Source organism: Polypterus senegalus, chromosome 2 (genome assembly GCF_016835505.1).
Source record: "Polypterus senegalus isolate Bchr_013 chromosome 2, ASM1683550v1, whole genome shotgun sequence".
Classification (NCBI taxonomy): Eukaryota; Metazoa; Chordata; class Cladistia; order Polypteriformes; family Polypteridae; genus Polypterus; species Polypterus senegalus.
In genome coordinates, this window is record NC_053155.1 from 190,722,296 (window position 1) to 190,746,390 (window position 24,095).

Genomic DNA, 24,095 nt, shown 5'->3' on the forward strand with positions numbered 1-24,095 from the left:
GGAAAACTTTTAATTGTATTAAGCATGTTTTTTATTATGTGAAGTTAACCAGAACTAAATTGATGGGTGAAGTCACAGTGGAATATGTGACAGAGAAAATTAAGTTAGCTAGGTTAAACAACCCCAATTTTCTAGTTATGGTATAATACTGTACATAGTTTTGGACAGGCTTACCAGGGCTCGTGTTTATTTTTTGTCTACTTCATTTTTATTTTTATTTTTTGCAGTGCATATATAATTTGTGCTTGAGAGATGAGCAACTCACGTCATACTTGTGTCATTAATTACCATCCGTCTTCCTAACCTGTTTTTCCAGAGCACAGTTGTAGGGCAGCTGGAACCTACAACAGGAACAGGGCACAAGTCACGAACAATCCCCAAATAAGGCACCAGTGCATCGCAAGGCAAACCCACACACATCCACACATCCAATTTAGAAAATCTAGCTCACCTAAACTGCATGCCTTTGGACTATGGGAGGAAACCCACATGTACATGCAAACTCCAAGCAAACCGTTATTGTGAGGCAGCAGTGCTACCACTGCACCTTCATGCCACCCATGTTATCAGCCTAGCAAAGGTTTTCCCTCACTTGTACACTCACAGTTCTGTTTTAGCTTAATGATTAGGGATTAGTATAAATGCCATTTGCAAGAAGAGATCATAGCTGTCAGTGGTGTCAATAGCGTGAGTCAGACAATGGGAGAATGCAGAGACATGCTGTTGATGGATGAGAAAAAAAGATCAGTAAGCTGATTGATCTCAAGCTGGGGCCAAGAGCATGCAAAAGGTCAAAAAAATACCAATTAAGCTTTAACCAATGTCAAAATTAAAAAGTTCATAAATATTGTCCAAAAATAATAAAAATAGAATGAGATAATTGAACAGGGGTGGAACTTAATACTTGAATGAGGAGTACTCTGCATGCCAGCAACATATTCAGACAATGAAGCTCAAATGAGATAATAATGGCAGGGTGGTGATCGTCATGGTCTAGTAAAGAGCTCAACATGGGAAATTAATTTTGCTCTGAAAGGTAGATAAGAGACATTAAACTACCGAAGATAGGAGATATTGACATAACATATATCTAACAAACCATTATTGCATGTGACATTAACACCTGTGTCATTTTCCAAGGGGCTGAAAAGCAGGGTGCAGAAAATTTTTGCAAAAGCTTTTAGCTGATAGCAAGTTTTTCTGTCTTTAAACATTGCATTGCATATAAGCAGATTGCGTGTTGAAGATGCATTTTTCTATAAATTGTTTGTGTTAAAACTGCATTGTTCTTTCATAACCACTATAATTTAAAACCGGTTCAATTCTATTTTTATTCTCATAAATTGACAATAAACTTTTTAAATGCTGAAGAACACAAGAACTGAATTAATCAGTACATGGCTTGAATAAAGACATCATCCATTATCCAACCTGCTATATCCTAACTACAGGGTCATGGGGGTCTGCTGGAGCCAATCCCATTCAACACAGGGTGCAAGGCAGGAAACAAACCCCAGGCAGGGCGCCAGCCCACCGCAGGACGCGCACACAGACACACACACCAAACACAATTTAGAATTGCCAATGCCTAACCTGCATGTCTTTGGATTATGGGAGGAAACCCACACAGACATAGGGAGAACATGCAAACTCCACGCAGGGAGGACCCGGGAAGCGAACCCAGGTCTCCTAACTGGGAGGCAGCAGCGCTATCTGCTGCACCACCGTGCCACCCTATATAAATCATTGTTCTGCAAATATCTAGTCAGAGATCCTCAAGTTTGGTCCTGGAGGGCCATCATGTCTACAGTTTTTTTTTTCCAACCAGATTGCTTTATTAGAAACCAATTACCTGCCAGTTATCACTCAAAGAACATTTTTGAACTGTGTTTTAGCTAGCTTGCTTTTTAAAATCCCCTTTATTGCTGTCTTTATTCTTCAACAGCTGTATTTTCTGTTTTTGATTGCTTCCTGTTTTTCTTAAACTGCTGTCAATTAACAATGAGATGTGAATGACAAAGGAGCCAACAGCTCACCATCCAACTTGGTCTCATTTATGTCTGGTGTAGCAAATTAAATATCAAGTTCTGTTAGCAGTTCTGTTAGCAGCTGAGTTTAGCTTGTAATTAAGATATTGAGTTAGAACAAAAGCCTGCAGCCATAGTGGGCTAACAGGATTAGGCTTGAATAACAGTTGACAGATATACCTTAATTCATGTCAAGGATGTTTATTTAAGAATGTTTTATTATTAGTATTCTGTTAGGTACAAAATCATGCTTATTAGCATCTTGCTAATCATATCTTGAATTATTGTTTTCTATAGTTGCATTCTTGCAGAAGCTTTTAATTTTTGTCAAACAAAATGCAGTACCCTGCTATTGTTACTGAGCTGACCTCACTATCAGAAAACAGCAAAGTTTATTTCAGTTGTGGGTAATTTTTCATCAGCATACATTTCAAAACACAAATAAATGTGGACATAAAAGGTTTATTGAACGCATACAATATTCTTATTTAAACAGTTTCTTGGGTTAGATAGTGTTTGATGTATTCGTCACAGGTCATGTACAAACAGCAGTGCACATGAAATGATTCAGCTGATTATCACATAGTATTAGGCAATCAGCCTAGCCTTTTCAAGTATTTCTTAATAATGCTGGGACTGTATGATCCCACACTTCACTGGATTTATCATGATACATATGGACTTACTGTATATATTTACAATGTTCAGTTTAATATCTATACAGATTAATGTACTTTTGCTACACCAGTGCTATGCTTCTGGGGATCGAAAAAAAGCAACTAGTTCTCAACAAATCTGAAACCTGGAGGACAAGAGAGAACAATTAAATTGTTATTTAATAAAAACACAGTATATATTTTTAAATGAAGGTTATAATCCTGTTGTAATTGCTATGAAAAGCCTGACATCAGTAAAATGCACAGAATTTTAAATGGTTCCATTTACTGTCTCACACCAGAATGAGAAATAACAGCACAGCAGTTCCCATATTTTCATAATTCAGTGTGAGGAATTGCCTGACATGTACATGAAATTTCAACAATGTGTGTTGATTGAATTTTATATGCTCATATGATGCCCTACTCTGCTTTCCACCGCAATTTCTTATTGTCATGTGTATATTCTCTCTGATGAGATCATTAATTTTTTTCATTGTTGCTCTTCTTAGATGACCATTTACTGGGTAGTTCAGCAGTGTCTGTGATCCCATTTTTAAAGCTCTTCACTCATGTGCTGACACTTCTAGTGCTCATACAGTTATATCCAATGTGTTGAATTTTGATTTAATATCAGCCTTGCAAAGTTATTCTTTCAGAATAAAAGTCAGCCATCATATGTTTTTACATGCTAAAATCAACCAGTATCCAAGCATATTGTGTTCTGCTACTTCATTAAATACAGTCTTTAAGGCAGGATTTAGTTAATTAAACACAGTCTTTAAGGCAAGATTTAGTTCCTCATTTTAGCGTGGACTTAGAGAAACTAGGGTATGTATGAAAATGTATAAAAAAATGTATACAATTTTGCTTTTACTCTTAACAGGCATATTAAATTGGACTAGATACATCGTTATGTTCTATTCCATGGAGAAATTCAGATGCTTATAGCAGCAGAAACATAAACAACATGGATACACACTCACAGGACAAATAATACAGTCAATCAATATTTAAATGAATAAATAAATTAAAATTAATAAATGTATATTGTGCAGATATTTCAAAATTAATTTAAAGCGAATGTTAGGAGGAAACATTGAATTTCCTGATAGCAGTGAATAGAAAAGACCCCAAGTGGCTCTTTCTTAGCACACCGCAGTGGAGTGAGCCTGTGTCTAAAAGTGCTCCATGAGAATGCCTTCTGGAGAGCATGGAGGGGTTTTTTCATGATTGTTTCCAATTTTGCCACCATCTTCTTTTCCAAAACAGCTTCCACTATGTCCAGGGTTAACTCCATGATGAAGCAGGCTTCTTTTGACTGCAAGTCACTTCCCCAGCGAGACTGCAGCATAGAACACCACAGAGGCTACTATGTGGACTGTTAGAACAGTTCTAGCAGCTTGCTGCACATAACTTTACACCAGAGTCTCTTTACCAAGTAAGTCTTCTTTGTCCCTTTCTGTACAGTGCCACTGTGTTGTCAGACCATTCCAGTCTTTTGTTTATGTGAATTCCCAAGTACTTGTACTGTAGCGCTGCAGTACTTCCACGTTCTCCCCCTCAATGGTGACTGGTCTCGGAGGCTCCCTGGCATGCTGGAAGTCAACCAACAAATCTTTTGTCTGGTTGATGTACAGTTGGAGGTTGTTTTCTCTACATCACAAGACAAAGTCCTCCACAGCCTTCTTGTACTCTAACTGGTTTCCATTATTAATGCAGCCTATGATGGAGGAGGCATCTGATAATTTCTGTAGGTTGCAAGTGCTGGTATTGCACTGGAAGTCTGTTGTGTAGAGGTTGAACAGGAAGGGAGACAGGACAGTTCCGTGAGGTGTTCTGATATTACACACCACCATTTGCGACACACAGTCCCTCACAATCTACTGTCTATTGGTCAGGTAGTCCATATGACAGTGGGAGCATCAGGATTCAATGCCTTGAGCTTTTTCCTCAGTCAATGAGGCAGAATGTTGCAAAGGCATTGGAAAAATCAAAGAACAGTATTGTAACTGTGGTGCCAGCTTTGTCCAAGTGTGTATATGTGTGTGTGTGTGTGTGTGTGTGTGTGTGTATATATATATATATATATATATATATATATATATATGTATATATATATATATGTATATATATATATATATATACACACAGTGCATCCGGAAAGTATTCACAGCGCATCACTTTTCCCACATTTTGTTATGCTACAGCCTTATTTCAAAATGGATTAAATTCATTTTTTCCTCAGAATTCTACACACAACACCCCATAATGATAACGTGAAAAAAGTTTACTTGAGGTTTTTGCAAATTTATTAAAAATAAAAAAACTGAGAAATCACGTGTACATACAGTAAGTATTCACTGTCTTTACCATGAAGCTCAAAATTGAGCTCAGGTGCATCCTGTTTCCCCTGATCATCCTTGAGATGTTTCTGCAGCTTAATTGGAGTCCACCTGTGGTAAATTCAGTTGATTGGACATGATTTGGAAAGGCACACACCTGTCTACAGTATATAAGGTCCCACAGTTGACAGTTCGTGTCAGAGCACAAACCAAGCATGAAGTCAAAGGAATTGTCTGTAGACCTCCGAGACAGGATTATCTCTAGGCACAAATCGGGGGAAGGTTACAGAAAAATTTCTGCTGCTTTGAAGGTCCCAATGAGCACAGTGGCCTCCATCATTCATAAGTGGAAGAAGTTTGAACCCACCAGGACTCTTCCTAGAGCTGTACGGCCATCTAAACTGAGCGATCGGAGGAGAAGGGCCTTAGTCAGGGAGGTGACCAAGAACCCGATGGTCACTCTGTCAGAGCTCCAGAGGTCCTCTGTGGAGAGAGGAGAACCTTTCAGAAGGACAACCATCTCTGCAGCAATCCACCAATCAGGCCTGTATGGTAGAGTTGCCAGATGAAAGCCACTCCTTAGTTAAAGGCACATGGCAGCCCGCCTGGAGTTTGCCAAGATGCACCTGAAGGACTCTCAGACCATGCGAAACAAAATACTCTGGTATGATGAGACAAAGATTGAACTCTTTGGTGTGAATGCCAGGCGTCACGTTTGGAGGAAACCAGGCACTGCTCATCACCAGGCCAATACCATCCCTACAGTGAATCATAGTGGTGGCAGCATCACGCTGTGGGGATGTTTTTCAGTGGCAGGAACTGGGAGACTAGTCAGGATAAAGGGAAAGATGACTGCAGAAATGTACTGAGACATCCTGGATGAAAACCTGCTCCAGAGCACTCTTGACCTCAGACTGGGGTGACGGTTCATCTTTCAGAAGGACAACGACCCTAAGCACACAGCCACGATATCAAAGGAGTGGCTTCAGGACAACTCTGTGAATGTCCTTGAGTGGCCCAGCCAGAGCCCGAACTTGAATCTGATTGAACATCTCTGGAGAGATCTTAAAATGGCTGCGCACCGACGCTTCCCATCCAACTAGATGGAACTTGAGAGGTGCTGCAAAGAGGAATGGGCGAAACTGGCCAAGGATAGTTGTGCCAAGCTTGTGGCATCATATTCAAAAAGACTTGAGGCTATAATTGCTCCCAAAGGTGCATCGACAAAGTATTGAGCAAAGGCTGTGAATACTTATGTACATGTGAATTCTCAGTTTTTTTATTTGCAAAAACCTCAAGTAAACTTTTTTCACATTGTCATTATGGGGTGTTGTGTGTAGAATTATGAGGAAAAAAATGAATTTAATCCATTTTGGAATAAGGCTGTAACATAAAATGTGGAAAAAGTGATGCGCTGTGAATATTTTCTGGATGCTCTTTATATATATATATATATATATATATATATATATATATATATATACATACATACATACATACATACATACAGTAATCCCTCCTCGATCGCGGAGTTATGCTTCCATAACCCCCCGCGATAGATGAAAATCTGCGAAGTAGAAACCATATGTTTGTGTAGTTATTTGTATATATTTTAAGCCCTTATAAACTCTCCCACACTGTTAACATTATTAGAGCCCTCTAGACATGAAATAACACCCTTTAGTCAAAAGTTTAAACTGTGCTCCATGACAAGACAGAGATGATAGTTCTTTCTCACAATTAAAAGAATGCAATTAGATCTTCTTCTCCTCAGGAGCAGAGAATTTCAGAGAGAGAGAGAGCGCTCGCAAAGAAAAGCAAACAATCAAAAAATCAATACGTGTGCTTTTAAGTATTCCAAAGCACCGCAATAAAGAGCGTCAGTATCTTCTAAGCAAACAGCCTCTGTGCAAACAGCCCCTCTGCTCACATCTCCTCCGTCAGGCGCAGAGAACGTCAGAGAGAGAGAGCGAGATTAAACCAAACAATCAATAAGTGTGCTTTTGGAAGCACCACGATAAAGCGGCATTTCTTAGAGGAGCGTCCGTATCCACTAGGCAAACAGCTTCTGTGCAAACAGCACCTCTGCTCACAGCCCCTCCGTCAGGCGCAGAGAATGTCAGAGAGGGTGAGAGAGAGGCAGAGACAAGCAAACAATCGAGCACCACGCGGGAAGCATATCTTATAGCATTGAGGAGTTTTAGTTAATATGTAATACATGCACATGCTCTGATTGGGTAGCTTCTAAGCCATCCGCCAATAGCGTCCCTTGTATGAAATCAACTGGGCAAACAAACTGAGGAAGCATGTACCATAAATTAAAGACCCATTGTCCGCAGAAATCCGCGAACCAGCGAAAAATCCGTGATATATACTCAGCAAAAAAAGAAACGTCCTCTGACTTTCAACTGTTTTTACTTTCAGTAAACTTAATGTGTAAATATTTGTATGAACACTAAAAGAGTCAACACCATAAGACATAAACTAAAAATGTTTCACAATGTGTCCCTGAATGAAGGGAGGCTCAAAATCAAAAGTACCAGTCAGTATCTGGTGTGGCCACCAGCTGCTTGAAATACTGCAGTGCATCTCCTCCTCATGGACTGGACCAGATTTGTCAGTTCTTGCTGTGAGATGTTACCCCACTCTTCCACCAAGGCACGTGCAAGTTCCTGGACATTTCTGGGGGGAATGGCCCTAGCCCTCACCCTGCGATCCAACAGGTCCCAGACGTGTTCAATTCCTTCGACGATAAACACGAATCCTTCCATCACCCCTGGTGAGACAAAACCGTGACTCATCAGTGAAGAGCACTTTTTGCCACTCCTGTCTGGTCCAGCGAAGGTGGGTTTGTGCCCATAGGCGGCGTTGTTGCTGGTGATGTCTGGTAAGGACCTGCCTTACAACAGGCCTACAAGCCCTCAGTCCAGCCTCTCTCAGCCTATTGCGGACAGTCTGAGCACTGATGGAGGGATTGTGTGTTCCTGGTGTGACTCGGGCAGTTGTTGTGGCCATCCTGTACCTGTCACGCAGGTGTGATATTCGGATGTACCGATCCTGTGCAGGTGATGTTACACGTGGTCTTCCACTGCGAGGATGATCAGCTGTCCTTCCTGTCTCCCTGTAGCGCTGTCTTAGGCGTCTCACAGTGCGGACATGGCAATTTATTGCTCTAGCCACATCAGCAGTCCTCATGTCTCCCTGCAGCATGCCTAATGCACGTTCACGCAGATGAGCAGGGACCCTGGGCATCTTTCTTTGGGTGTTTTTCACAGTCGGTAGACAAGTCTCTTTAGTGTCCTGCGTTTTTAGAACTGTGACCTTAAATGCCTACTTTCTGTAAGCTGTTAAGGTCTTAACGACATTCTACAGGTGCATGTTAATTAATTGATTATGGTTAATTGAACATGCATGGAAAACATTGTTTAAACCCTTTACAATGAAGATCTGTAAAGTTATTTGGATTTTGCAAACATTATTGTTGAAATGCACAGTCCTGAAAAAGGGATGTTTCTTTTTTTGCCGAGTATATATTTAGATATGCTTACATTTAAAATCCGCGATAGAGTGAAGCTGCGAAAGTCGAAGCGCGATATAGCGAGGGATTACTGTATATATATATATATATATATATATATATATATATATATATATATATATATATATATATATAAAACATTGCACATATATTGCAAGTTAAAATAAGAAAAAATTAAGAGGTAGGTTAAGTGAGTGTTACTCATAGTCAGTGGTGGGGACTGAATTGCCAATCTTATAGTAAAATGTTGGTCAGCTCTGTTGGATCAGAGTAGGTTTGGGTAGTGAGAGTGCACTAAAGTGAGTGGTCTGACGCACCATCCACAGTTGGTTCCTGCCTTGCTCCTAGTGTTGCCAAAATAGACTCTGGATTCCTGCAACCCAGAAATCAGTAGACAGGTTCAGAATATGGATTGATGCCTGGATATTAAACATTTGTTTTTAAAATAAAAGCCATGTAATTCTCTCTACTAATATTCATGTGACACATAGCAGTGTTTCATGTACAGTGCCAGGAAAGATAAAGGTGCAGTCCAACCTCTGCCCCCAGTGTTTCACATGTGAGCTACCACATTATGAGCTTGGCTAGCAAAAAAGACCAAAAGGTGTTTGTAATTAATTGCCTAATTTAATCTTACACAGTATGTATTTAAATCCATTTAATAGGAAATTTTACTGCAACTCTTGTAAGTCACTTGCTATTTTGAAAAACCTTTTGAAGTGTTTGTTCTGACTGAGGTAATACTGCATACTTTATAGAAAGTTGAAATTTTTTACATTTTCTCTAAACACTTATATTTGATATCAAAGTGGAAGAATATTTATTTAATAGAAATCCCTAAATAACAAATATAATATGGAACTAGCAATCTAAAGAAATGAATATTTATAATGATTTAATTATGCACCTGTTCATTGACAACAGATCAGAACTATATGGTTTTTGCTCAATAGATGCAATTGGCATAAAATTTACGATCACTAGTTGCAGACTCAGTGCTCTACTAAGTCTGTAAATCTGCCAGTAAAGCAAACTAAACATTGTTTACAGTGCTTGTTTCTTAGACCTTTTCAAAGTTCTAGTGCTTGATCCTGAAGAAAACAGAGAAAGTGTCATTCTATGAGTTGTAAATATTGCATGAATAAATCCATGGTTCACCACGTTAATAAGAAACAAAAATAACCCAAAATATGTTAAGTTATCAAAGCTCAAATAAGTAAGGAGGGTTTAATCCTATATTCATAGATTGCAGTTTTTGTGGAGGGGATGACTGTATTATGTTACTCTGTAAAAAAAAAAAAAAAAAAGATGTATTTTTATTACATTTGTAGATTCATTACTCATTAATGTTGAAGTTGTTTACAATATGTAAAGGGTATTAATGTGAATTCATTTTGTGCAGTTGTGCCTTATGCACCTACACTTTAAAATCTGCTTCCTCCCACGAAGTAGGAAAACCTTTTCATTTTGTTCAATTGAGGACAGCTTGCTGAAGCCAATTCTAACAAACACATTTTATTTAAACCATTGAATTGCTTGAAAGCATTATTAGAAAATGGATTGTTGGATGGAACCAGCAACAAAAATGCATTTCTTGAGACTTCCTGTCTGTTTTTGAAATTAACAATCTTGCACTTTAAAGTTCAGCTGTTAATTAAGGAATGCTGATAGCTACCAAGACGTATCTCAATAATTGCTCAGTGAAATTGAATTATACTGTGCCAGTCCTTATGGTTTACCATTGAACAGATATTATGGCACAAGGAAATGGCATATGCAGAAACAGCAGTTGGATTCGGAGTGGCCAGTTTTCATTTTAAACAAAATCAGTCAGTCAGAACTGGTTAGGAGAAACCTAACTGGTATAGCTCTACAGTTATCCCAATATTGTGGCTACTACTAAAAGTATTACTATAATCTGTTTTCTCTGCAAACATCACCATGAACTTGACTTGTTCATTTGCTACTTCTCAATAAGAGGCATATTGTGTTAAGTGAAATGGTGCTATTAAATTGATTCCATTAAGAGTGACAGTGCGTGTGGATGTGTGTAAACGTGTGCTGCAATGGACTAGCTCAACAATCATGGTTGCATCCTCATAGGTTTGGCCCCAAACAAACCTGAATTAGTAGAAACAGTAAGTGTTTTAAGAAATGGATGGATAGACTTTCTGTAGTGACCGCTATCATATTATACAAAGAACAACATAATTATTCAGTGTATGATGTTTCGATATAGCAAGTTTCATAGGCAATGTTAACAGAACGAGGAATACATAATTTTAATTAAAAATAAGATTGAAACAATGCATTCCATGTACTTAGTATTTTGTTTCGGGTGTGGTTCTCCCTTGGCTGGGTGTTAATTGTTGTTTTTATGTCTGTTTTGTTCATTGTTTATGCTAACAGTGTTAATTATTTCATTTATTTATGTCCATGTATGCTCTGTAGTGTTCTGTGTGGTCACCCAAGTGGTATAGTTACCTGCCCATCATTGCAACTAACTGCCCCCAGCCCTATGAAGGTGTGGGCTGCCCACAGTTCTTTGAAGTTTATTTAAATGCATTTGTTAGTGGTCAGTTTCTTAGTTTGTGATTTTCTGTGATAATTGTGATTATTGGATATTTACTGTAACTTCATGCTATGTTTTTGTCTTTATTTCTGGATTCTTTATGGGCTTGCTTTTTGTTCAGAGCATTCTTGTGAGAAAAAAATATTTTCAGTTGATTTAGATATTGTATTTGCTCTTATTATTAGCAGGGTAAACTCAGGGTAAAATAATTTTTTGGGACTTGAGTACTTTGGAACTTTTAAGTTTTATAACACACTAGCAAAATACCTGCACTTTGCAGTGGCGAAGTACTGCCTTAAAACCTTTTTAAACTGAGGGAAAATATACCAATAATTATTTGTTAAGGATCTCTTTGTATGCCACGTTGTCAGTTCGGCCCTCTGGTTGTAATATGACCAAGCTGTGCACTGAGCTTACTCTTGAGCATGCAACGTACATTTGGCCATGTGAAAAGCAATCTTGCCTCAAATCTCACAGCTTGGATTGCTGCTGTCATAATCGGTTTCAGTTTCATGGTTTGTTTCAATTACGACAGTATTTGCAGGACTTGTGTTGAAGTGACATTCGGCATCTGTCAAGCGTTGTAAGCATACAACCGGTTTCATCAATAAATTCGCATCCAGCTTTTGAGAGTTTAAACATTCATAAACATCAAAGTGTCCATTACTTAAATAGTCACCTGTGAATCTAAGATGTTTAAGAGACATTGGCGGTTGTCCAAAGGTGTAAAATATTTGGCCATTTCGGTACACTTGAAAGCGACAACCGAACAATTCAGCTGCAGCCATCAACTCACATGCAGAACCATAGGTGAAGGGCTTAAGCATTTCACACTTATAGTGCTCCTGTGTAGTATAATTATCTCCTATACCATCATCAGTCCACACCTTGAACCTGTCCCAGTCATTCAATACATAAGACACAACATTCCTCTGGATATCAAGAGTGAGCCTGATATGGCCGTGCAAAATGTAACACAGAGAATGTCAAAGTCAGGCACCATCTCCGGGCATGGAAACCACTCGGTAAGTGACAGTTCTTTGATCGATGGTGATGACCTCGATAGACATGTTAATGGGGGTACGGTGGGAATGATAAAGGAAATGGGTACCTGAACAATGTAAACTAAGTCTAAAATACCTATACAATAACTATAATCGTAATAAACGAACAATAAAACAGCGGAGAAGCCATGGATTAAATAAAAAGGCTGCAGTTATCAGCAGGGAGACGTGAATACTGTGGCGAAGCAAGGAAGGGAATGAATAGACCGGAACAACGGACAGCCTTATATAGGCAGGCAGCCAACAACGTGGGAGGGGTGGGAATGGTGAACCCAATGCCGCCTCACACGGCGACCGATCTGCAGGCTATGGACGTATATATGTACGTAAGTAGGATTCAGTTAGCGTTGGGAACCCGTGTACCAAATTTCTTGAAGATGGGCCGATAGGTAACAAAGACCGTTGGAAAGTTCAATATGGCAGCCGACATTGGAACCTGCGTAACTTTTGTAAGTAAGCTGTAAGGAATGAGCCTGCCAAGTTTCAGCCTTCTACCTACACGGGAAGTTGGAGAATTAGTGATGAGTGAGTCAGTGAGGGCAACAAAGACCGTTGGAAAGTTCAATATGGCGGCCGACAGTGGCGTCATACCACCCAAATAAGTACGTACATCAGTTTTGGTTAGCTCAGGGAAGCTGCCTACCAAATTTCGTGAAGATGGGGCCATAAATAAGAAAGTTTAACATGGCGGACGTTGTCGACCGTTATGACCGTTACGCATAGAATTTTGAAATGAAACCTGCTTAACTTTTGTAAGTAAGCTGTAAGGAATAAGCCTGCCAAATTTCACCCTTCAATCTACAGGGGAAGTTGGAGAATTAGTGATGAGTGAGTGAGTGAGTGAGTCAGTCAGTCAGTGAGGGCTTTGCCTTTTATTAGTATAGGTAGAATCCAAAGATATGGTAGACAAAGATTGAAAGTGAACAAAATCTGCTTTAGAATGTAGTTGAGAAGAGGAGTGAAAACAAAATGATATCCAAGTTTGGTATGCAGCATGCTAAGACATGTCTTCAGGTATGAAAAAGTTACTGGCTCTTTATAGAACTTAGCCAAGTAGGCCTTAATCACAGTTTCGATTTCAGTTGCTAATACTTTAGCTACTGCTATTTTTTTGATAAGGTTTTTGCCTTTCGTCCACACTACTCAGGTGTTTTTACCCTTGAAAATGAAAACTTTTGAAGTGCTGTCCAGAGCCCTACACTTCTTTAAATTCAGGATTAGAGTAGTAATGTGGACAGACGAAAACACAGCTTCTCTAAAACACAGACTGTAATAGTGCTCTGATTTTTTTTGTGGTTATTACATTCCCTGATTGGTCACCCTTCACAAAAAAACAGTATGCCAAAATAAAGGACATATAGAGATGGTTTATGGCATTTGTTAAGTTGCTTATGGCATTAACACCTCTTCAAAGAGTTTTCTGCCAATGTGCACACGTCCAGTATAGGTGAACTTCTACATTATATGCGTTTTTGATTGTTTTAGTGTGGATTGAGACATTGAATGTATCATCACTTCTGGTTTGTCACTTAGCAAAAGCTGTCTACTGTACTCTTACCGGTGTTACTGCAGCATACCTGGTTACATCCATTCAAAACAAACACATTATTTTATCTTTCTTAAATTCCAAAAAAATGTTGAATTGTGGAAAGTTGACAAGGAGGAATGAAGAGCCTCAATTTAATATAGTTTGCTGGAGTATGTATTCTGTATTTCTGCAGGTCTGATATTTACATGTCAAAAATTAACAACTGGGGGAGAAAATCACTGCCCTTAGGAGTAAGATTTTGACCAGGTTAGTGATCATCTCAGAAACTTGGAGTGGGCCTTGAAGACGGTCACAGGCTACCATATCTAGGACGTAACCTTTCCACTTAACTATTGTAGGCACTGTCAATCTATTATGGACTAAGTGCTGATGGTCAATTACCAAGGCTTAGTGGGTGTAAATGTTAATAAACCTGTATGAATTATTCTGGCAATACTGGGAGAACAAGTTGACATACATGAGATAAGTTATCGTTTTGATGAAGACCATTTATTAAATATTTTATACTGTTTGCATTTTTTGTACTTTTTAATATGCTAAAGCATGGCATTCTATTCTCAAGTCAGCATGTTTTAAAATATTGTCAAGTGTAACTTCTAAATAAGTTTACAGCAGAAACATTTAATATTGAAACACAATTCTACTATAGTATGTGTCTCAGTCATAAGTATCCTAGTCATTTAAGTGCTTTTTTTCATTTTTTATTTACTGCAATATGGAATGGCCTGAGTGGCTAAAATATAGAGTACTATGAAAGATGAGTTTGTCAGCGTGTACAGAAAGTGATTCAGTGGCTCATTAATTTATTTTTAGATTGTATCCATGCTGCTCTTCTTTCTCAATGAACTGCAACATCTTGCCTGTGCTCCCACTTTCATATTTACTATATTTGGCACTGAATGAAAAGGTGGGAGTAGCTAGGTTCCTTAAAACCTAAAATAAGGTGTCCTCACTTAGTCACTTAGTACCTTTCCATATTTAAATACAGGGAGATGGCTGTGTTAGCTTCTTTTGCAATGCTTGGGGATTCCCCCTTTCACACTGGCTACCCATTTCAACGATAGATCAACTTTCCCAGGATTTAGACTCAGCGTTCATCTATAACACTTTGCCAGTAGATTATTTGTGAATAAAACTGTGTGTCCTGCAGAGAAACAGTCATGTCCATAAGTATTTGGACAGTGATAACATGTTCATAATTTTGGCTCTGTATGCCACTACAATGGATTTGAAACAAAGCAATCATTATGTGATTTAAATGTAGACTTTTCAGCTTTAATTTAAGGGGTTCACCAAAAATAGTGTATGAGACATCTAGGAATGACAGCCATTTTTTTTTTACATGGTCCTCCTATATTCAGGGGCTGATAAGTATCTAGACATTGAACTGACAAGCTATGCTATAGCCAGGTGTGAGCAGTTCCATTATTATTTCATTAACTAATAGGTAAAAGGTCTGGAATTGATTTGAAATGTGGATTTGGAAGCTGTCACTGTGAACTCTCAATATGAGGTCCACAGAGCTGCCCATGCAAGTAAAAACAGTCCATCATTAGGCTGAGAAAGCAAAACAAACCCTTTAGAGAGATAGCAGAAACATGGTGCCAGGTCAAATCAACCATTTGATACATTTTTAGAAAGAAGTAGCACACTGGTGAACTCAGCAATACCAGAAGGTCTGTGTATTGTTTATTTATTACAATTAAATTTTTATTTGCACACTTAACCAACACAAAGATTGTGCCACCTTCTGTTTCTGTAAAACTCACTTTATATTGTAGGTTATGTAAACTATAACAAAACATAATCCAATAGGCTAAATGGTCCATAGAGTCTGCACTTTTCAAACTGAACAGTTTTATAAGGCCCGTGAATAGCATAAAAATATATGTTCATAGGAATTGACATAGGCGACACCATAGAATAAGTACACGGTACTATATATATACTTGTACTGAATATGTCTGAAGTAGGTCAAGTAGGTGTGAATTGATTTTTTAGATTAGCAGTAGCAAGCATCAAGAAATTTAAGAAATGCTACCTTCTCAGGTTAATGAATATTCTTCTTCACCACTTATTTGTGATATGAGCATGATGATAATTTAATAGAGTCTTTATTCATGGATGGAGAATTGTAATCATTACAAATGGGAAGACACCACCACCATTAGAAGATATAATGGGATAGCATAAGAACATAATGAGAAACACTACAGAAAGCAGACACTTGCTCCTTGCACATGTCTAGAATTCATATAGTATGATGATCTAAAGAAAACCCCATGAACGTTGAATCAAGAGTTTGATATATTATATTTGGAAGCCCTGGCAGACGCATGCAACTGCATTTTGAATGAAAAAGTTTGACAAATATATAGTTGGACTGTAGACAACAGCATCACAGCATTCTAGGAGATTGAATTTATATTCTGGCCAAATCACTGTGTTTGTGGAGTTTTTGATACCAACTGTGGGGATGGTAATGTCATGTAGAGAAGCTGCTTTGCTCTTTCAAGGCCTAAGCAGCTCAGCATAGCTCTTATATTCATTGTGAATTCTTCATTGAACCAGAGGGTTAAAGAAGATAATGTGAGTACACCCATCAGAAGCTTGAAGCGTATCTGAAAAAGGACCATGCATCATGACAATAACTCTAAACATATCAGTACATTCACATGAGAATGGCCGAACAGAAAGAAAATGAGGGCTTTGAAATGGCTAAGTCAACGCCTGGAAGATGCTGCGGGGCAATTTGAATTGACTGTGCATGCAAGCCATCCCTCAAACATTTCTTAGCTGATGGAATTCTGCATGGGGGAGTGTGAAATACTTTGTGACAGTAAATGTCAGAGACTGGTAGACAGTTACTGGAAATGTCTGCCTGAGGTTGTTTCTGCCAAAGGTGGAAATGCCAGCTATTAGTGCCAAGAGTGTACTTGCTTTGTTCACAGAAGGAAATGACATATCTGTTCTTTTTTTGTTCATTTAACGCAAAGTCAAATGTTCACTTTTTTATTACATCACCTTTATATAGAAATGCTATTTAAATGATGATAAAATCTTGATGAATCCACATATTTCAGAAAAAAAATCAAGGGTGTACTCACTTTTTCAAATGATTATTATGTACACAATAATTTGTGCAAATTAAATATATGTATGTAGTTGGCACCAACAATATTGTTGAGTTTTGGAGAGTAAAATGAGTAGTTATGTTGTGATTAACAGTATATAAGAAATGAGTGCTGTATTTATTTCCAAACTGCTGTTTTTATTGTACATATCTCTACTTTGCTAGTAGTATCTCTTTTCAGATTGGACAGCTAGCACAAACTCCACTATAGAAAACCCAGGAGTGGGTGGGCTGCCAGTTGGCTGTGGTGTTCAAGACTGCGACTTTATTTTTGATCTTTTCTTTTGCAATTTTAAACTCCACCATGGTCAACTAGCCATAGTTCATCAATTAGTTCATGGACATGTATTGTTGGCTTATCCAGTTCTACCTTGTTCTTGGTGTGTTTTAAGTCTGCATTTATATGTGTACCAGTTATGTACTTAATAATTAATATAATCTGTACTTTAAAGTGAGAATTGTTCCCAGCGCTCTGCACCTGCAATCATTGAAGAGTGCTGTTTAAAAAATAAAAGGTGTTATATTGTGTTATATTATCAAGTGAAATCTGTTTTCTAGTCTGTATCTCTTTGTTGTGCATTTCAGTCTCAGATTTTTATGATATTTAGTGTTATATTGTTACTGTATTTTCCTTTATGACTCTCACTGAGTTTAAAGGCTTGTTCTTTCAAGCACAAGACAATTCATGTACATATTGTGTGTTAAGTTCAATTTCATATTTCATGATCAATGAACAGTCAGATTTTTGATTAAATATATATATTCATTGTCTCTTTACAATCATGAATGTTTGTTTTTCATGTTTTAATTGCTATTAACTTTCCTTTTCAATCATAATTTCAATTTAAAGTAGGAACTTTTTTTGGTGAGTGGTTATTGGAATTGATAAAAAATAAAATATTCTGATTTTAAAGATTCTTTTGGAGGAAAATAATCTTTTCAGAGGTTTTACAATTTCCTCAGGCTTGGTTGGCTAAATGAAAATGTACAAACTGAATGATTTTCACTAAACTTTACCTTTATATGTTGTAATAGCAGTTTAAAACAGAAAAATTCAAAACAATGGTAATATACTAATAGGTCAATGAACATACATTCTAAAGATGAGGTTGTAGTAAACCTAAAAACCTAAATCAAAATCTGCAGTAATTTAGGTTCTCTCTAAATTTTGTAGACAAATTAAGTTAACTTTTCCCTTAAATCTTCATCATTTAAAAATTAATAGACATGTTTTCAGTGTTCTACATAATTCTTTTATCTAACAATTTATACCATGCTGGGCCAACTTCTTTTAAGTGACTAATTAACATACTCATTCCTTTAACCTGATATATTTACACAAAATCAGAGATTGCATGAAATAATTGTGACTTCTGTAAAATGTTCACCAGAGCAACAAAGTACATTTTTGTCTTTTGTTTTGGCAGTGCTGTATATGGACTGGTTCCCTGACCAGGATTAGTTCCCATATTAAAGCCAATGATGTCATACAACCTCAAAATTGATTAAGGAGGTTCAGGAAATGGATGGATGGATGGTCATGTTTTTAAAGTGATTTTCTAATCTTTATTGTCTCTGCAGATACAACTCAAGACGTAGCATGTGATTACGGATGGACAAGTCCTTGAACTACAGTGGATATGGGACACTTAACATCAAACCCCATTGAAAGGAAATTTTCTGATTTACTGACTATTTGAATTATCACCTTCTGCTGGTGTTGAAACCAATATAACATGAGAATGAAAAGTTTAGATTTTTAATATCAAAGTAATTGTGCCGCCTGAAGAAATCTGAGGCTGCCCTGCTATATACAAGAACTTTGCCTAGATAAGTGCTTCTGTGAATCCTTGCTCTTGCTTGCAACGTCCACCAGCTAGTCCCTTGATGGACTCTTAGGAACTACAGCATCCCTGTCTTTACACATCAAGGTAAAATGGATAAATCAGAAATTTTAAATCTTTCATTTCTTGTTGAACAAGAGAAGCAGTTGATTTTGGATGTTCTACAGAAAAATGACAAGATAAGAAAACATGAGGAGAAAAGGATAAGGTAAGACATCTTTCCCTATTAGTTTGCACTGCTTTGGCAGTTCATTAAGCCACAATTCTCTGAGGGGAAATGCTGTGTAGCAATTAGTACTTTAGAGCATTAACAGAGATATTGATTAGTTTTCCTGTTTCTCTGTGCCCTAACGTTAACTTTGTATAAGATGTTTAAGATAGTGAAGTCCAACTGCTTTTGATTCACCCCCTGAAGAGAACTATTTAGATTAGAAAGCCATTTCTGTCTGTTTCAATTTGTTTTCCACTTATTTTAATGCTTTTAAGGCACATCTCAAATACCTTTTAGCACTTGTAAAGCCAAATTGCATGGATTTTAAAGTTATTTTCTGAGTTTACACACCTGCTGTCACCCTCTTATCTCATCTCTTGCTGTTTTACTTGGCTGTATTTCACCATGAAATCTTGTCACAGCCTTGCACTTAACTTTAAATCCTCATTGAAATTGCTTTAGGGCCTAGGTTGTCTCAATGCACCCAGATTCCAATAAATACTAAACTTTGACTTTGAAGTGCCTAGCACTTTGATCTCTTGAACTTTCCAAACTTGGTTGGCATTTTGTCATGTGCGTCTGGTAAGACAGGCTTAAGTCCCAAGGGCCAGATGTATTAATTATTTGTGAGCAGCAAATAGCCTATGGTAGTAGTTGTAGTTATAATCTTTCTGTACATGTACAGGATATGGTGAATATATTACTTGAATATATGACCCACATGAACATGTTGACACTGTTTGGCACCATGGTAGACAAGAGTATAATAAAATGCACAACTTCCATTGTATTACGGTAAATAGAAAACACAAATCAGCTTACCTGATGTACCCCTTTACACCTATGCTGACTAGTTTATCTGTGTTCCCAGTTCTTGTAAACTCCAGCATAGTAAGCACAATTTTACATAACAATAACAAGTAATTAGGACTGTGTAATGAAAGCTGTGGATAATTGGTGAGATGACAAAACTATATAACAGTACTAATGAGACAGTACTTTAGGAGTGGATGCAGGCCTCAAATAGTTCATGGAAATGTTAGCCAAAACAATAACTCTTTTTATTTTTAATGTTATTGTCTCATGGTTGAGAACTCAGTTTAGTCATGACCAGCTAGCACATAAAACCAAAAGAACAAAAAAGAATATTTCTAAGAATGCTGCTGAGTTGCCTGGCTTTTGGCATCAAAAGTGGCATAAAACAAAAGAAGAAGGGCATTATTTCCTTCAGTGCATAGTAACTGTCTACTTAATTTGTCTATTCTTGTTTTGCATTTAGCCTTCTTTTATAGCAGAGGTGAGCTGACAGCGTGTTCTGCACTTGCTGGTATTACAATGCTTGACTACATCATAAAACAGAAGCTTCCATGAAGAAGCAATGAAAAATCAGCAGAAACAGAAATCAAAATTTTAAATCATATTAGAATAAAATGAAAACATCAGCATTAACAACCAGTGTGCTCTTCAGTGTGATATGATAACAAATAACAACAATTAGTAAACCACTCATTCATACACTCCTCACTGCATGATAAAATCACCAGATGAACTGATTTTAACTATCCGTCCATCCATTGTCTAACCCGCTGAATCCGAATAGGGTCACGGGGGTCTGCTGGAGCCAATCCCAGCCAACACAGGGCACAAGGCAGGAACCAATCCACCTGCAGATTATTTTGGAATAGGAGGAGACCCCTGTGATAGCCCTTTACATCCAAAACAACACAATGACTGCCAAAAGTGCACACTTCTTAACAAAAAAATGCAAGGAGAAATAAAAACCAGAAAAACACAGATCAGACTAAAGCAAGGGAAATAACTCTTGCTGACTCCCTGGATCTCAATACACAGGAGCCCTGACCACCAGGTGGTATGGCTTCATACTTACCCACCTTAAAAGTATAAGCAAATACCTCCTTTCTGAGCTATTATTTCCTAGGTAGCCTTTCATGTTCCCTTCCCATAAAAGAGGGCCTACCAGATGGATGAGTACTGAGTATTGGTCTGTTGACATTTGCTCTTGAATGGGTAACTAGGTCCCGGCCACCTCAAGGTCATTCTTTTGGCCAACATGTCTTGTCTCCCTTCTCAGTCCTCACTTTCTATCTTACCAGAGTGCCTGCCATTTTTTGCAATTGATGGATAATCTGTTGTCTGGCTTCCTCTGCCTAGGGCACGTCTCTCTTGCAGTCAGTTGGTGTCTCTGTACATTACCCTTCTAAGTAAATATGCAGTTCCTACCATTTCCATAGCAGATTCTGCATGATGTATAATTTTGAATTAATTGTCAATCTCAGTAGAATGTAAGGAAAATAGTAAAATGCTTAATACTCAGACTTTACACTTTTAATGCTGCTGACAATGTGTGAAACCAATAAAGTTCAGATTAATTAAGTATAAAAAGCAGTCCAGCATATTACACTGAGTAAAATATTCAGGCTACAAGCTTCACTTTGCTTTCAACCAATTTTCAAAACTACTACAAAAGAGGAGACAGCACAATGTTACTGTTTTCAGAAGTTTTTCTGCATAGCTTTTGCACAGCAGACTTGGTTTAAATTGGGTCTAAAGTAATTTTTCCTGTGTTTTTGTGAACACTTCTTCTATTTATTCCTTTGTCTCAAACATGTGAGGGTTATATGAATTTACCCAGTACAAGTATGTCTGTGTTGTGCTGACATCTCACATGGTGTTGCTTACCACCTTATATTGGATGCTGTCAATGTAAGCTCTGGTTCTGTGAGACTTCATAATAAAAAAAAAATGTGCTAAGTACAAAACTTAACTAGATAATTCACAGTATCAAATAATAAAAAGAGAAAATGGGACATGCTAAAATAAAATCCAGGGTAGCCCCTGTCTCCTAAAACTTATTGTTTACATGGGAAAGCTTTGGTGTATTTGAACAAATAATGGAGTAGCTGTGCTACTTGTCTAAGATGGGTTGAAATCTAAGTAATCCGTTTAGACCTCAGCATTAATGTTTGTGGTGCACCCTCTGTTGGAATGCATTTTGTAATGGATGTTTTAATAATAGACATTGAATTTGTCTTTCCAGCAGATGTTGAATCAGAAACATTTGTAGTAACAAAATGCATCTGTTGGAATGACTGAAATATAGCAACTCACGGACACACAGAAGCACACACAGACACATCCTTTTTTTTTTTTTAAGGTGGATGTGTTCAGTGTGGACCAAGCACATTTTCAAGCTGTGTCCATTTTTTAGTAAATTGACAGTGTTACTTGTTCACCAGGATATAGGGCACATACTTAAAAATGTAAACAACAATAACATTTAACTCCAAGTGACTCATTCCATCCTGTCATATGTGTAACAAATATGAGAGAAATGCAGCTCATCTGATTCTAGTCATCACAGGAGTTCTCAAATATCCTTGCATTTTTATGACATACCTTGCAATATACAATATACTACATTTTTATTCATCATTCTAAAGAAGATGTGATCCATTAGTATAGCTTGTCATTATTTTATGTAAAGTTTGTTGGAGTGATTACCATCCCAGAGTGTTAATATTTAGAACACATTATAACTGAAAGATGTTTTCTACCTAGAATTTATTTCATATAGCAAACAGTTAAACTGTGTTTGTATCGTTTCCTTTAGCAAATGTATAGCAGTAGAGTGTTTTACCGTGTTAGCCATAGATTGATATAGGAGAAAGTAGGGTGAAATGACACCTTTTATTGGCTAACTAAATAGATTACAAATGCAAGCTTTCAAGGCAGCTAAGGTCCCTTTATTAGGCAAGGTGTAACAAAAAGATGTTTTAATCATTTAATTGATACAAATATAATTTACATTTTAATTTAATTATTAAAATGTAATTATGTATCTCATATGCACATAAAGAAGAGGGAAGATGGCGAATGTAGTAACCAAAACTGCGAATGACACCTTTGCTTTTCCACTGGCTATTTCACAAGTGTGTACAACATTAATTGAGCGAGTGTGCTGACTTTAAATCAAGACTGTTTTGTTTTTGCTGTTAACAGGGAGTGAAATTTGGTCTTCTGTCAGCTCTTCGTGCCTTAAGAGCGATGCAAGGTTTTTCTATTCTATTCGTCAAAATAAGGTCCCTATTAAGAGATCCATCCATCCATTATCCAACCTGCTATATCCTAACTACAGGGTCATGGGGCGTCAGCTGGAGCCAATCCCAGCCAACACAGGATGAAAGGCAGGAAACAAACCCCGGGCAGGGCTCCAGCCCACCGCAGCCTATTAAGAGATTCCAAAACTTTCTTGGGACTTGTAGAGTCAGACAAACATTTGGTTCTAGAAGTCTACATAGGCAAAATATTTTAATAAGGAAGCATTTGCTGAGTTGAGCTGCTCTTAGAACTACAGTGACTGATATCTTGACATGCACACCTCACTCTCTTCACACAGACAAAGAGAGGTTGAACAGTTCCACACCTGTATTAATAGCTTAGGGCCCATCCCATTTCGCCCACAGGATGTTTCTGGGTCATTCTTTTTAGTCATTTGAGATGCTGCAGAGTATGTGCCAATGCATTGTGTTCATGGTGCAGTGCCAAGATGTCACACCCATATACATTGTGCAGTTAACATTAAAGCACAAGCAGAAATAAGATCCAAAACAATCACTGGAGCAGCTTCTGTTTTAAACAAGTTTTGCAATGAATTTACAGACTTTCATACTTTCAACAAATTTGTCATAGTTGCTGATTTTCAGGGCAGACTCCATCAGTGTTAATTGTTCTGTCAGTTACGTATGTTCATCTGCAGGTGAAAAGCTGCATCTGAATGCTTTTTCCTCAGTGGTTTAAATCATTTGATTCTGGTGTATGGAAAAGGATTCTGTAGACAGTACAAAAGTAATTCTTTTTAAAATATATATGGTTATGATATTTGAATGAATTACTATAAACTTAAATATGAGTGCCAGAGTAAATATTTAAAGTTCATCCATTGTCATATCCTTTTAAAGAAAACTACTGTACCTGCTGGAATAAAATATTATGGAACTTGATTGCTGTTGATTATGACTATTTTGCTCTAGTGCAGTGCTTCCCAAACTCGGTCCTGGGGACCCACTGTGTCTACAGGTTTTTGTTCCAACCAGATTCACAATCAGCGATAATAGTCAATAACAACTGATCTCAGT

General features: G+C 37.6%; 1 protein-coding gene across 6 annotated transcripts in view; it reads left to right on the forward strand.

Moving 5' to 3' along the window:
* sytl5 (synaptotagmin-like 5) overlaps positions 1 to 24,095 on the forward strand; it is a 356,011-nt gene that overhangs the window by 187,881 nt on the left and 144,035 nt on the right. For 5 of the 6 annotated variants that reach the window (XM_039745076.1, XM_039745072.1, XM_039745078.1 and 2 more), the window contains one exon: positions 18,466 to 18,936. In XM_039745076.1, the coding sequence (XP_039601010.1) occupies positions 18,821 to 18,936 (116 nt within the window). In that variant the 5' untranslated portion in view covers positions 18,466 to 18,820. Of the gene's footprint in view, positions 1 to 3,955; positions 4,125 to 18,465; positions 18,937 to 24,095 lie in introns of all 6 variants that reach the window. The other variant, XM_039745077.1, reaches the window with a different exon arrangement.